Source organism: Anopheles stephensi, chromosome 3, assembly GCF_013141755.1.
Source record: "Anopheles stephensi strain Indian chromosome 3, UCI_ANSTEP_V1.0, whole genome shotgun sequence".
Taxonomy (NCBI): domain Eukaryota; kingdom Metazoa; phylum Arthropoda; class Insecta; order Diptera; family Culicidae; genus Anopheles; species Anopheles stephensi.
In genome coordinates, this window is record NC_050203.1 from 26738800 (window position 1) to 26751483 (window position 12684).

Consider the following 12684-nt stretch of genomic DNA (forward strand, 5'->3'; position numbering starts at 1 on the left):
TTCCCTTTAAAAAGCATCCCATCATTATTGTGCAAATACGTGCAATAAACCTGCCCGTCATCATCATCATCATCGCCCAGGCTTAACAGAAGCTAGGGGTTTCAACGAGTTGCACGTAAAACGATGACCCTCTAACGTTCAGTTATCGCTTCATTCAAAGACTGGAAGAAGCATTTTTCAACCCATCAAAATCCATTCGGTATTGGCTTGTTAGGGGTGTGTTCTTTTGTTAAAGCTCATCCAACCCCGTGCAGGGCTGGCTGGTATGTGCTGCAAAGCAAACTTCTTTCCGTCCCCGGTAAAAGTGAATATAATCATCGTTTAATGTTTTATAAAGTTTATCGTTTGAAAATTATTGTTATGCCTTTCAAGATCACCGGCATCCTGCCGTTCCCTCGGTGATGACGCCCTGTTCGATGGACCAGTTGAGGATGCTTCTTCGGATGGTTCTTTTTTATGTGGAGAAGCCGTGTGCCCCCCCCCCCCCCCCTCTCTCTCGCTCTCTCGGGTATCGAATAGCACTCCACACACCTTTTCGGATGGTGTGCAGAACGTTCAGAGTGAAATGGGCGAGCACCATTCAATTCTTCCCGTTCAATCTTCCGTCTTATGATACGCTCGATGAAATGGTTTAATTTGCCCTTTATGGAGTATCCTTTTCTTCCAACAAGGATATGGTGAAAGGGAGCTGCGTGATGTGAACAGGAGACACACGAGACACGGGATGTAAAAGCTGCTTTTTCCATCTCGCAGCACACGTAACACGACCCCTTCCCTCGACACCTGCATCTAAACGTAAGGCGAAACAAAACATCCTGGCTGGCTGGCTGGTTCACAAACCGACTGTGGAATGCCCTTCCTGTTGTGGCGAGGAAGAATACGAAGAGTACCAGCCCGAGTTTCCGTTCCGTCGGTGGTGAGTCCCGGCGACGACGATGATGCTGCTGCTGCCAACTGAAAGCGAGAAAGCGTTTACGGTTGTTGAATGTTTTACGAGCCACAGCGAGGTGAAAACGTGTGTGTGTGTGTTCGAGCGCCGGTGTTCACTGATCATCGGTGTCGGAAAAGGCATCATCTTCGTCGTTTTAGAACCGGTTATCACCCATCAGCATCATTGTTGTGAAGCAAATGATTGCATCCTGATTGAATTGGCACTGCCATTTAAAGGGGAGTGTAAAAGAAATCAACGAACCCGGGTGATGACGGATGGGATGGTGATGTAAAGAATCATAAAAGGCGCACAAGAGATGAGCACCTTACGATGGGTAAGTATTGTTTAGGAAGTGCATTTAATAACCTGTCATTTGAGTTATTTAAGCACTGGGAAAGGATAAGCGCCTGAAGGTATGCAATTGGATGTATAAATCGTGCACGCTGGTGGAAAGTTTTTGTATTCCTTGCGCTACGAGCGTTTGCAGGAAATCTTAAACAGACATTAAAATGCCTCCGTACATTTAACAGCTTGTACGGTCATTTTCCTAATCCCGTATTTCTTTCCACAGTCTCACACGCGCAACCGAGACTCATCTCGTAACATTAATCTTCTGTGCCGAAGACGTAGAAAATGTATTTATAATTACTACCGCTCCGGTAGTCCGTTTTCTGACTCGGACAGATTTTCTGTACATGTATGTGTGTGTGAGTGTGTGTGTGTGTGTGTGTTTCCTGCATTTTCCTACGATAGCACAGCTTGATGATAGCTGCAGCAGAATGAATGTTTAATTCGGTTTTCCCAGGCCTATGTTTGCTCTCGTGTTGCTCGTGCGACAAAATGCGCACACACAACGAGTGTGATAACCATTGCTTTAAACCTTTTGCTGTGCGTACTTGCGGCGGGTTCGGACAAAAAGATGTCGGCTGAATTCATAAATAGTCTTGGCCAAAAGGAGATCAAGATTGCCATCTCCTGTATTTCTGTGGACACACACACACACACACACACAAACGCACATTCGAACCCGGAAGCACAGGCAAAGTCCACGAACAACCAATAAATTCATTTCGAATGCGGTTGTCACTGGTCCTGCATGCAGCTACGTACCCGATGCAGCAGCTGTTGCAGGAAGCGGAACCGGACATGGCACATTAGTAGCAGCTCCGGAACGAAGTGTGGACCACTGAACGTTCGCCACGTATTGTTCTTCGACGGTCGAATGTGGCCACGTTGAAGCGTACCCGTGCGGGCCGGGAACCTGCAAAGACAACTTGACGATGAGAGGTTAATGTCGTCCGTCAGTGGCGACACACTATGTCGTTGAAGTTCGGTTCGTACACACACACACACAAACACACACACGTGCGACTCTCAAATGATATCCTTCCGGGTACACGGACACTCGAGGCAACGGTTTATCTCTTTGTCCCGTCTGCATCTGCAGCAAATCTTCAAGTGCTGCCATTTTATGCTGCTACAAGGAGAAGAAATCAGCAGAAAGGAATGGAGCGAAAAAGAAAACATCACACAATCCGTCTCTGGAATCCAGCCCAACCAGTGCGCGACTGGACACAAAAGACAAGAAATTGAATTTAAGATACCGAACGCATGCACCGCTGGACATCAACCGGGAGAGCTGCCTCGCACGACAAATACCGTGAAAGCTCGTGTCTGTCATGCCCGGGTCAAGCAAAGTGATTGCCGAGTCTTCAATATCTTCATTGTTTGCCTTGGTCCGGTACGCTTCCGCTTTATTGCTGCCGGGCATTCGGACGCTGCAGCAGCACGGTGCCAGGGACGCTGCAAACAACAGTAGCTTCTTTTTGCGTATCCAGTAGCTAGACGACTCCGAAGTATTCGAAGCATTTTCGAACGATTTTGACTCGTAACCCCGCCACCCGCACAGCTGCATACCGTACGATCACTTTCAATCAGCTCCAGTGGTTTCAATTTCAAACCCCCCGGCTCAGCACTGACAGTCGGTCAGAATTCATTCCTGGAAGAATGTGTGTCCTTCTGCTGGTTTCCGATTAGTGACCGAATGAACACAATGTTGTACGCAAATAAGCAGACGAGCGGGTGCTCTTTAAACATATGCACCGAGACTTATGGTAGCAGCACTGTCATGGCAGCAATCAAATCGAATTGTCGTCAGAATTTGATCACTCACAGACACACACACGTACGCTTGAGGAAATGGAGGACGTTTAGGAGAAGGTATTTGCAAGTGCATCCAGATGAATTGGAATGCATTTTCTACTTCAAGAACCGATAAGAACACGTACACCTCGGAACGGACATTGTAGATTTATATGGCAACGTACATTAAAACTGTGTCCCTTACATCCCTGGACGACTCGTTTCAGTAGGTTGATTCTCTTGATTTTTATGTCCTTAGCAACTGCATGCTTTGACTAGGACCTTCGGAGGAAGAAGATTAGTCTCCCCCCAATGAAAAAAAAGAAACCACTTTAACATTCGCTTCGATATTAAGGGTTCAATTCTTGAAGTTCGCCATATCTTTACGCCACATTGCGTACTTTCTCGGTGCAGCAGCTTTTCACATCTCGTAACGCACTCAAGCATGGAATGTAAATCGGTACGCCATATGAGCTTCACATAGCGGCCTTTACTGTGCACACAATGCTGCACGTCCCTGCGCCAGCAGACGTGCCACTTGTCCGAATTGCTACCCCGAGCAACAGTGTAATCCAATGAAATGCAAAGTACTTTCCGCTTGTCTTGACATCTGAGTGTAGTGCAAAGGAGGTTTTTCTAGGTGGAGTTTCTAGTTCCGTTTTTTTCTCTCTCTCTCTCTCTCTCTCTCTGCAGCTGCAACATATTGCAATGCGTCAAAAAGCTGGGTAATAGACGTCAGGCGTAACTGATCCAGCGTAACAAAGAGCCGTTGTCGTTGTCCGGGTTATGATCCTAGGTAACTAGACATTTTAGACACTATTTGCCACGTGCAGCGTGATAAGCACTTATGATTTTTTGTGTAACAACAGCTTGACTCGTTGGTGTACTGGGCCCGTTTTGTCTTACAACCCACATAAACCATTTTCCCGATAAGGTGCATAAATTCAAACGATATATGTCTTCGCACGCTCCACTTGGTCCGTACTTTCGAGATGGAAAAGCTGATCAACTCATCTATTTGGGGCGTCTCCAAAAAAAAACAAAATTACCTTCAAAATGGCGCTAGCAAACACTGCGTTGTAAAGCTCGATAAACTGCATCGCCTAACTCCCTCCCGGGTAAGGATCGTTGCAGTAATAGTGTTGTCTTCAAGCAAATTCTTTCGCCATATATGGGGCCATAACATTTTCCAAAAATCATCCACCAAACAACGACGCTCGTTGATGACCCCCGTCTACAGAGTGGACGAAATCGTTTGCACAAAACCTCGCCGACCACCATCCACCGGAAGGCTAACCCGAGGCTGATGGACACAAGCATGTGATATGGTCAATACCCCATACAGTTACGGGATTTTTCGGAGAACAAAAACTCGTACCACACACACACACACATACACTCTAGGTGCCCCTAGAAGGACACCGATTGGTGGTAAAATTTTACAGTGCAATAAAAAGATATGAATGCACCGTGCGTCAAACCACCCTTTGGTGCCAAGGGTTGTCGTGTACGGTCAGACTTTTCGCATGCGAAAATAACATGGCAGACAAAGAACAAGGGTCCACTATGAAGTCTCGCCGGCGGCAAAGTGTGCACCCATGACGGGGCGACTCAGGAGTCGGGACTGGACCTGAAGACCGAAAACCTATATTCGTAAAGATAAGAAAATCGAACCGAGCGAGTGTGTTTGTTGCCTTAAGGGTGGGTCACAAATAAAAACCCGGGAACGGCGTGCCATTCTTTCTTGACTAGATGAGGCATAAAACGGTGATGGTCACCCACGTTCCCACTGTCTACGTTCCCCTGTAGACTAGCCAGCAAGATGCAACGGACTTTCAGTATGAGGGTGAAAGAGCATTGGAGCGATAAAAACGAACGAAAATCCTTTCCAAAAACCACAAAGAGCTTTCTGTTCAGTAGGTATTAAATTTGCATTTACTGTATAAGACTACAAGTGCACAGGTTGTGCCGAGAGTTTGTCAAGCTTTTGAGCCATGAACACCATTGGCAGGAAAGCAGTAAGGTAAGCATCAAAGGGGAAAAAACAAATGAGCTTCGGTTAGCTTGTAATTAACAGGCTAAATGAATCGTTTGGTGAAGTGCCATTATATCCCAGAGGCTTGAAGGCGTATAAGCTTACCTTGCAGGGTAGCAGAGAAATATTTACTACCTTGTTTAATGATATTCTCAACATATTGTTGCACACATCTTGTAGGGCACGACCATCTTAAATGGGGTTAATTATTTAAATGAGCACATTTTTCGGGTGCTTTAACACGAGAGGAATAAATTATGCTAGCTTAACCTGCCACAAAAACACACCCTCGGGAAGTTCTTTAATAGCTAAGTACGGTGATAGTTTCATTTACCTCACACAATATCGGAACGAGATTAATGACACAGTCGCTTGCAACTTCAGATCGTTAATTTAGTTCCAGTGCTGTTTTTTTTTTCTTTCGTCTACAATTTGCAAATCAACTGATCAAAACTTTATCCGCCCGATATCAAGCACAAGGACATGGTGAAGAACATTGTGCACAGAATAGTTTGGTTTCTTCTTCTCCGTCGGTAAAACACCGCTTTAGACCCGAGTGCTGAGGGCTGTCATCCATCAAGAAGAGTCTTAGCCACAACATGGGGCCAGAGCTAGCCACACGCTGCTGCAATACACGACGTCCCACACACACACGTGGTTATTGCCCGGTTATTTATGTTTTCTACCGCGTGGTGACGTGATTAATGGGGTTCTGTTATGCAGAACCTCTTGAAATACCACCATCACCATACGGAACGTCAGTTGGGTCGGTGACCGATAACTTTTTGGCAAGTACTTCTCACCTTATGCACGGTATGCAAGCCAAAACGATTGCTCTGTACTTCTTTAAAAAATACAGCCCTTTAAAGAAGAAAAAATAAATATTTGTTGGTAACTCACCTGGGATTTTACTTCTCTGGGGATATCCTTTCTTCAAATACATGCGTTTGGAAACACAAAAATTTTAAGAAAAAGTTTTTAATTTCCTGGTCAATTTTGAGGTATATCTAAGACTAGATAGAGCTTTTCTTGGACTTCAATCACTGGGAACTTAAATGTTAAATAATATTATTTTAGTTCACTCGGCTGATTGGAAGTTTATGGAATCCTCTTCACGAATTTCGAGTCTCTAAAACATATCCAACCGATTCAAACCGTGCTTTTGAAACATAAACAGTTATTTACTTTAGGCAAACTTAACTTAAGGTGCTTTATTTATCAATTTCGTAAAAAAGCATCAATCAATATGAACAAACGACAAATGCAATCTTAATGGTCTTTTTTGTTTGAAATAAAATCATAAAAGCGTGCTCGTTAATTAATTAATAAAAAGAAAACTCATTTTTCATCACTTTTGTTTACGCCGCTCATAAACAATCATTGGTTAAATTACTTTCATCATAAACCCCCACTCTGTGAAATCCATTTTAACAACCGTTACAGCCCAATGACATATGCTGTTGTCGCAATAAATATTCACTAATCGTTTCATTGTTTCGTGCATTTGAAATAATCCAATTTCAACCAAAGCACACAACAACAACAACAATTTATCGTACGCCCCCTTAACGATAATGGCACATCATTTAAACCGTATCAATAACAATTAACTGGTTAACCACGATAACCCGGTTCTGTGTGACTATTGCACCGCGCTAACATTATCATCAAGGGCCACCCGGTCAGCAATAACCCACGCCCGGACGACAATCTGCCAAAGTTTATCGAGCCATTGATCGTTGTCAATATTGATCACACTCAATGCCGCGACCCGTGCGAGATGACGACCCGTTTTTCGCGCCTTTTCCTCCCACCTCGGTATATTTAACGTTCTTTTAATAACTCAATCCACCCGGTAAACATCACACACACACATCACGAGCTGGTTCGGAATCGATACGAGAAGCGTGATGTGACCAGCACACCACACCACGTCGATAACGCACGCACACAAATTAAAAGATAAAAACTTGGATTCACTTTAACCGTGGCACCAGCACAAGCGTACCTCCGGAAAACGTAGCTGCAGCATCGCGGTGCATTAGTTTCACGCACTTCACGCAAACCCGATCCGATCGAAGGTCTATGCGGTGCGTGGATGGGCGAACCGTCGGACGACACCCAGACGAGTGCTCATTAAATTTTGATTGTTTCCAATTTCAATTCATCAAGCACCGCGAACCGATGAATAAAATAGGTGCGGGAAATTAAATCGATTAAAACTAGTGCACCGGCACAAGCCGAACGATCGAATCGAAAGGGAAAGGTGAAGAATGCAGGAGAAGGAAGAGGGTGTTTTGCCCGTTTGCGGTGAAATGTGGTGGTGGAAAAGCCCATCAATCGTTCGCGACAAAGTGCAACACACAATGCATGCCTAGTGGGAAGACGTGAGAGGTGGTAAATGTGGGACAGGCAGTCAGTCAATTCGAATTTATTTGCCCTCGGCTAACGCAAACACCGTCCGCCCAGCGATTGCCCTAAGGGCGGTCGGTTGGAAGGGACTCCGGTCGAGATGAAAACACATTCCCGGGATCGTGCTGCGGTTTTCGCTCCGGGTGGTTAACCGTGGCATTGGACTGACGACACTATCACCGCAGGTGTGCGAAGGGATATCTGGTATCGGGCAAGAGGCGGAGTTTAAAATTTTAATTAAGCACTATTGTGTGTACGTTGTACTATTGCCTGTTGTACTGTCAACTGATCTTTAGAGGGAGAGAGAAGCTGGCGGATTGTTCGTTTGTTAGTGGTTGATGTTTTGCATGCTTTTCAGCAAATCCTTTAAGCATAAAAAAGGTATCGCATGAATGGTTTCATCCAACTAAAATAATCTTCGAGATGGAAAACCCCATGCATCTCCATTAACATTTCTTATAAGAAATAATCCATGATGGTCATCAATTGATCATGCTTTACATTAAATTTCGCCTGTTCATTTATTAATTCTTTTGAAAGACAACAACGACGCGTTGGTTCCCACTCTATCACCACCACTGTATCACCACCTCTATCTTCAAGGCGAAAAACACCATGCGCCTCCATTAGCTGAAGCAACCGGCAATAGCTCTCCACAGGCTCCTTACCTCCGTCAACAGCAACTGATCACTCGTTTGAACGCACTGATAATGGCGAGTTGCACTATAGCCTACCTCTTCGCGCACCAACTCTTCGAACGCTTGCAGTTGATTATCGACCACTGTGTCACCCCAGATAGCGGAGAGCTGTTCGGCTCCCTGCAGACAAACGGCACGCTGAAGCTTCAGTGCATCGGCAGACCCCGGCACCAACCCACTCAAACATTGATTGTATTGATCCGCTTCCGAGGTGAGCTGTGCCTGTACAACTCCCAAGTACCCGACCAGTGCATTCGCTACGCTCTGCAGTGAGCGAGCCTCACCCTGACCGCAGCTCACCAGCGATCCGTAGATAAGCCGCGGTATCTTGTCGTACTCGTAGTTAAACTTCGCAAAGCAACTATCCGCCCCCGGTACCGAGGAGGTAACGGACAGTGCCATCCTCCAAGCAAGCTCTGTGACGATTGCGATGGTACGATTCATCACCCATTCCGTCTCGTGGCCCTCCATCACCACCGTGGTGTTGTTGGCAACTTCATCCAACAATTCGGTGACATTGGTGAGACGTTTGACAAGCAGCCCGCTCGCATTCCTTGCCGCTAGCTGTACCGATTCCAGATCATCTAGAAAGAACTGTTTCAGTTTTCTCGTAGTGCTCGTAACTGTCCCGTTAAAGTTGGTACGAATTGTACGCAGCGCGTTCTGCAGTCGTAGCTGGACCCCGTTGTAGATGGTCCCGTTCACAGTGGCGAGCGTACTGTTCAGATAGCTTCGCAACCCACCCGTTACCGACGCTAGCCGGGTGATAAAACCATCCATCATTCGGATACGATTGACAACGGCGTTGATTTGCGGTACCGTCGACCGCCCAATGTTGACGTAGTCCAGCAGGATACCGTTCAGCTTCCGAATGCCGTCCCGCGGATACCGACTGTCCACCAGCGCTTGGCTCGGGCGGACCAACTGCTGTATCTCAACCAGTGCCGGTTCTATCTCGTCCAGCGTAACGCTCAGGTTGGCCACATTACGCACCAGTTGGTCCAGCACGGTGGAAATGTTTTGTACACCCGCCGTACCGAGCAACAGACTCGTCCCGTTGATTGCTGCCTGGTGCAGCTCGTTCAGTGCAATCGTTGCATTGATGCTCTGGCGGATTCCATCGAAGACGGTCGTTATGTTACCGCTGGAAAGGCGGGCCGCATTCGAGAGCCCCTGAAAGATGGGACTGCCCGACTCGACCAAACTGTCCAGCACCAACCGAAAGCCCGTTGCCAACCGGTACAGTTCGGGAGTTTGCAGCCCGTACAGTGTTTCGGTGATCGATTGGAACTGGTCAAGCAGGTTCAGGACGCGGTTCGTGTTTTGTACCACGTTCCCAGTCGAATCGAGGCTCCCGCTACCGACTCCGGTCATGCGTGCGGGGACCGCAAAGTCCGGCCAAGGGTTTGTGTCACCACGCTGCGGGATGGTGACGATGCACAGCACGAGACAGACGAGCAAGTGATGATACTTCTTCATGGCTCCGTCCCGAGATGATTCGATTAGTTTTCTGCTGGTAGTTTATTTATGGGAAGCGCAGTCCGTTAACACACAGAACTGAGTAACGGTGCACCGGTGGGTGATTGGTTATATACGACCGAACTTGCGAACGTCTAGCGGTCAATGCATTGATAGTTAATAATTCATCACTTTTTTCCTAACACGACACGCTGGGTGGGTTGAGTGAACCATCTGTCCTAATATTTCCTAACAAATTGATTATTATTGTGATCTACGAGTGTGCAAGTGAAACTAACGCGTGCATGTAACGTTATGTCTCTATTTTGCAGATGATGAAATACGTTATCTAGACCAGATGCAGGATATGTTCGGTCAGGTGCAGTATTACACATTACCTGTTTAACTGGTAGGTCAGTAAAACTCTCCCAGCTTGAGCTCTTTTTAAACTTTAAAGAAAAATAAAAGCAAATCATTTGATGGCTTAAAAAGGCTTTCTACAATATGCCCCTAAAATACCAACTGTTAATGCCCCAATCGTGTTCTCCGACCAATAGAAATTAGCATTGTACCCGTTCCGTTCGACTATTTAATATGCAAATGCGAAAGCTGCGCTCTTAGCTTAGCACTCTTTGCCAGACAAGTTACGTAAATAAGACAACCCCCTTATCTAAACACGCAGCCAGCTCCATCAGATGTATAATGCAACGAGAAGGGTTCACATTTTGTCAACAAAACTCAACAAACCGTACACGAAGTCGATTTGCACGGTTTCGTAAGAGAGCACTGAGCGAAAAAAAGAGACATGAAAGCTTACACTGTCGTAAAAGAAATGCAAACGCCAATGTACCCGCCGGCACACGGTCCCCATACCACGGGCATCAAACTTTTGACAGCTAAACATTCAATCTCAAGAGCAGTTTACCCGACTCGCTTTCGCTCAAGTGTGCGCTTCGTGCAGCCAGGTTCGCCTTGTGCACACATTCCAAGACGGAAATAAATTTACTTGTTTAATTAAAGTTTTAGTGTCAGGGATGGCTGGTTGGATGGAAGCAGCTTCCACTTCATCATCGGTACATGCATGCAGTTCCGATGGCGGGAAAAGCAGGACTGATGGAACGGGTTTATGGTAGTAAGATGCTTGCGCTGGTAGTCTATTCAGCTGTCGGAGGAATTTTGTCACCTCGAAAAATAGAGCCAGAAGAAGTGGAAAAGCAAGGTCTGCTTGGGGAAAAGCTAAACGTTAAGAATTATTTATGGAAGCGGATTAAAAAGTTTCATGTTAGTCGTGGTAGTACTGTAAAGAAGGCGGCGAAGGCGAGTCACTGTAACATTAAACCCATCCAATGACGAAACTGTCGTGGAAGTGATTGAAATCGATTGTGACGGGCTTGGAGCGCATTTTTTGCGCTTAAATTTAATCCGCAATGATTGATATGAAAGCACTGTTTGGAGCGCAATCCTTTGTTCAGACATCATCAATTAAGCTGGTTCGAATAGTATTTGTTCTAAAGTTTACAAAGAAGATTTTAAACAGTAAAGCGTTACAATTTGTGTATGCTAATTTCGTTTTATTTTCATCTTAATGGAGACGCCTAGTCTTTGTGAGGATACCTGGTCTTAATGGAGATGCCTGGTCATTATGGAGACACCTAGTGCTTCTTAGGCAAACAATTATTCTTGTAAATTGTTTTAGTAAAGATCAAACATTGCTATGTAAAATTTTCCAAGCTGTATCCTTATCTACCATCAACCTTCACGCTCATGCATAGTTACGGAGACATTGTACTCGTATAGAACCCTAAACCGGTGCTGGTTGGGTCAATCAGTCTACAAAAAATGGTTACCCATCATCAAACAAAATCCTAAATTCTCTCTCCCTTCCACAAAACACACACACAAAAGGCTTCCTGCAGCGAAGCCCTGTGCTTGTGAGTAGGTGCTTGGTGCGACCGTGCGGTTGCATGAATATTTACTTTATTTTGATTTAGTAATTTAGAACAAATTTGCATATTTTGTTTTCCGTATTTTGATATGATTATGATGTTTATGTTCTATCCTCAAGCCTAGTCCCACCGTAAAGTGGTGCACACACAAACACCCAACCGAGGTGTGTGTGTGTGTGTGTGTGTGTGTGTGTGTGTGTGTGTGTGTGTGTGTGTTTGTGTGGTGAGCGTTGGTTTTAGATGCAAAAGGGCCAGCCGGAAACATAATAGCCACTCGAGCCTCCCACCTCTCAAAACCGGAGTCTCAAGCGGAGAAGCAATGAAGGGCAACCGTTTGCAAGTGTGATCCTGGCCCAGCCTTACGGTTGGGAGGTTCTCGTGTTCAGGTGTTTATCGAAAGCAAACCTTCTGTGGTGAATGGTTCGGTTGTGGGCTGTAGCTAACGTGCGACACTGCCCGGTTGGGAATACATAATGAAAATCCCTCCCACACCACGCTACCCACCATTTGCTACTCCTTCCTTCCGAGCGTCCCTGTGAGTGGCCTAACAGCGGCAGGTCTTCTTAATATGCAACAACCGCGCCGACGTTCACCAACAACAAAATTCACTCCGGTATCCGAACCTAGCAGTACCGGCGGCCAATCCGGTCGAGCAATTGTTGATCTTTGATTAGAGTGTGTTATAAAATGACACTCGACTCCAACCCTTCGTTCAAACTTCCCACGTTACCGACCGTCCGTTTATTTATTTGTTTCACTGCCCAGCCGAACTACGGGATCGAGGGACATGAATCCGGGTGACACACGCGGCCCATGTGTGTGTGTGTGTGGTCGTGAACGTGCCTCAAACATTTGCACATGGAAATAGCATCCCTGGCCAGCCCAGTCGTTCGGGAATCTGGGTGCCTATTGCTAACGTTTTGCACCGGCCGACCTCTCAAGTGCCAACCGTAATTTATTAGTTTAGAATAGATAAATAATAGTGATTTGATTTAATTCCGGATCCATCCGAAACGAGATTCCACTCGAGAAAGGAGCTATTTCACCTGCTGAAGGTGTGTA

At 45.9% G+C, this 12684-nt stretch overlaps 2 protein-coding genes across 2 annotated transcripts in view; both read right to left on the reverse strand.

Annotated features, from left to right (window-relative positions):
• Positions 1 to 438: 438 nt before the first annotated feature.
• The window catches only part of LOC118511490, a 37711-nt gene continuing 25465 nt past the window's right edge, over positions 439 to 12684 (reverse strand). The window contains exons 2-3 of the mRNA XM_036054641.1: positions 2042 to 2192; positions 439 to 954 (exon numbers count right to left, since the gene is read on the reverse strand). Coding sequence (XP_035910534.1) covers positions 833 to 954; positions 2042 to 2192 — 273 coding nt within the window. The 3' untranslated portion in view covers positions 439 to 832. The remainder of the gene's footprint in view (positions 955 to 2041; positions 2193 to 12684) is intronic.
• Positions 8007 to 9796, reverse strand: LOC118511489. The gene has a single exon (XM_036054640.1). It carries the CDS (start codon positions 9695 to 9697, stop codon positions 8147 to 8149), a length of 1551 nt encoding a protein of 516 aa, XP_035910533.1. The 5' UTR covers positions 9698 to 9796; the 3' UTR covers positions 8007 to 8146.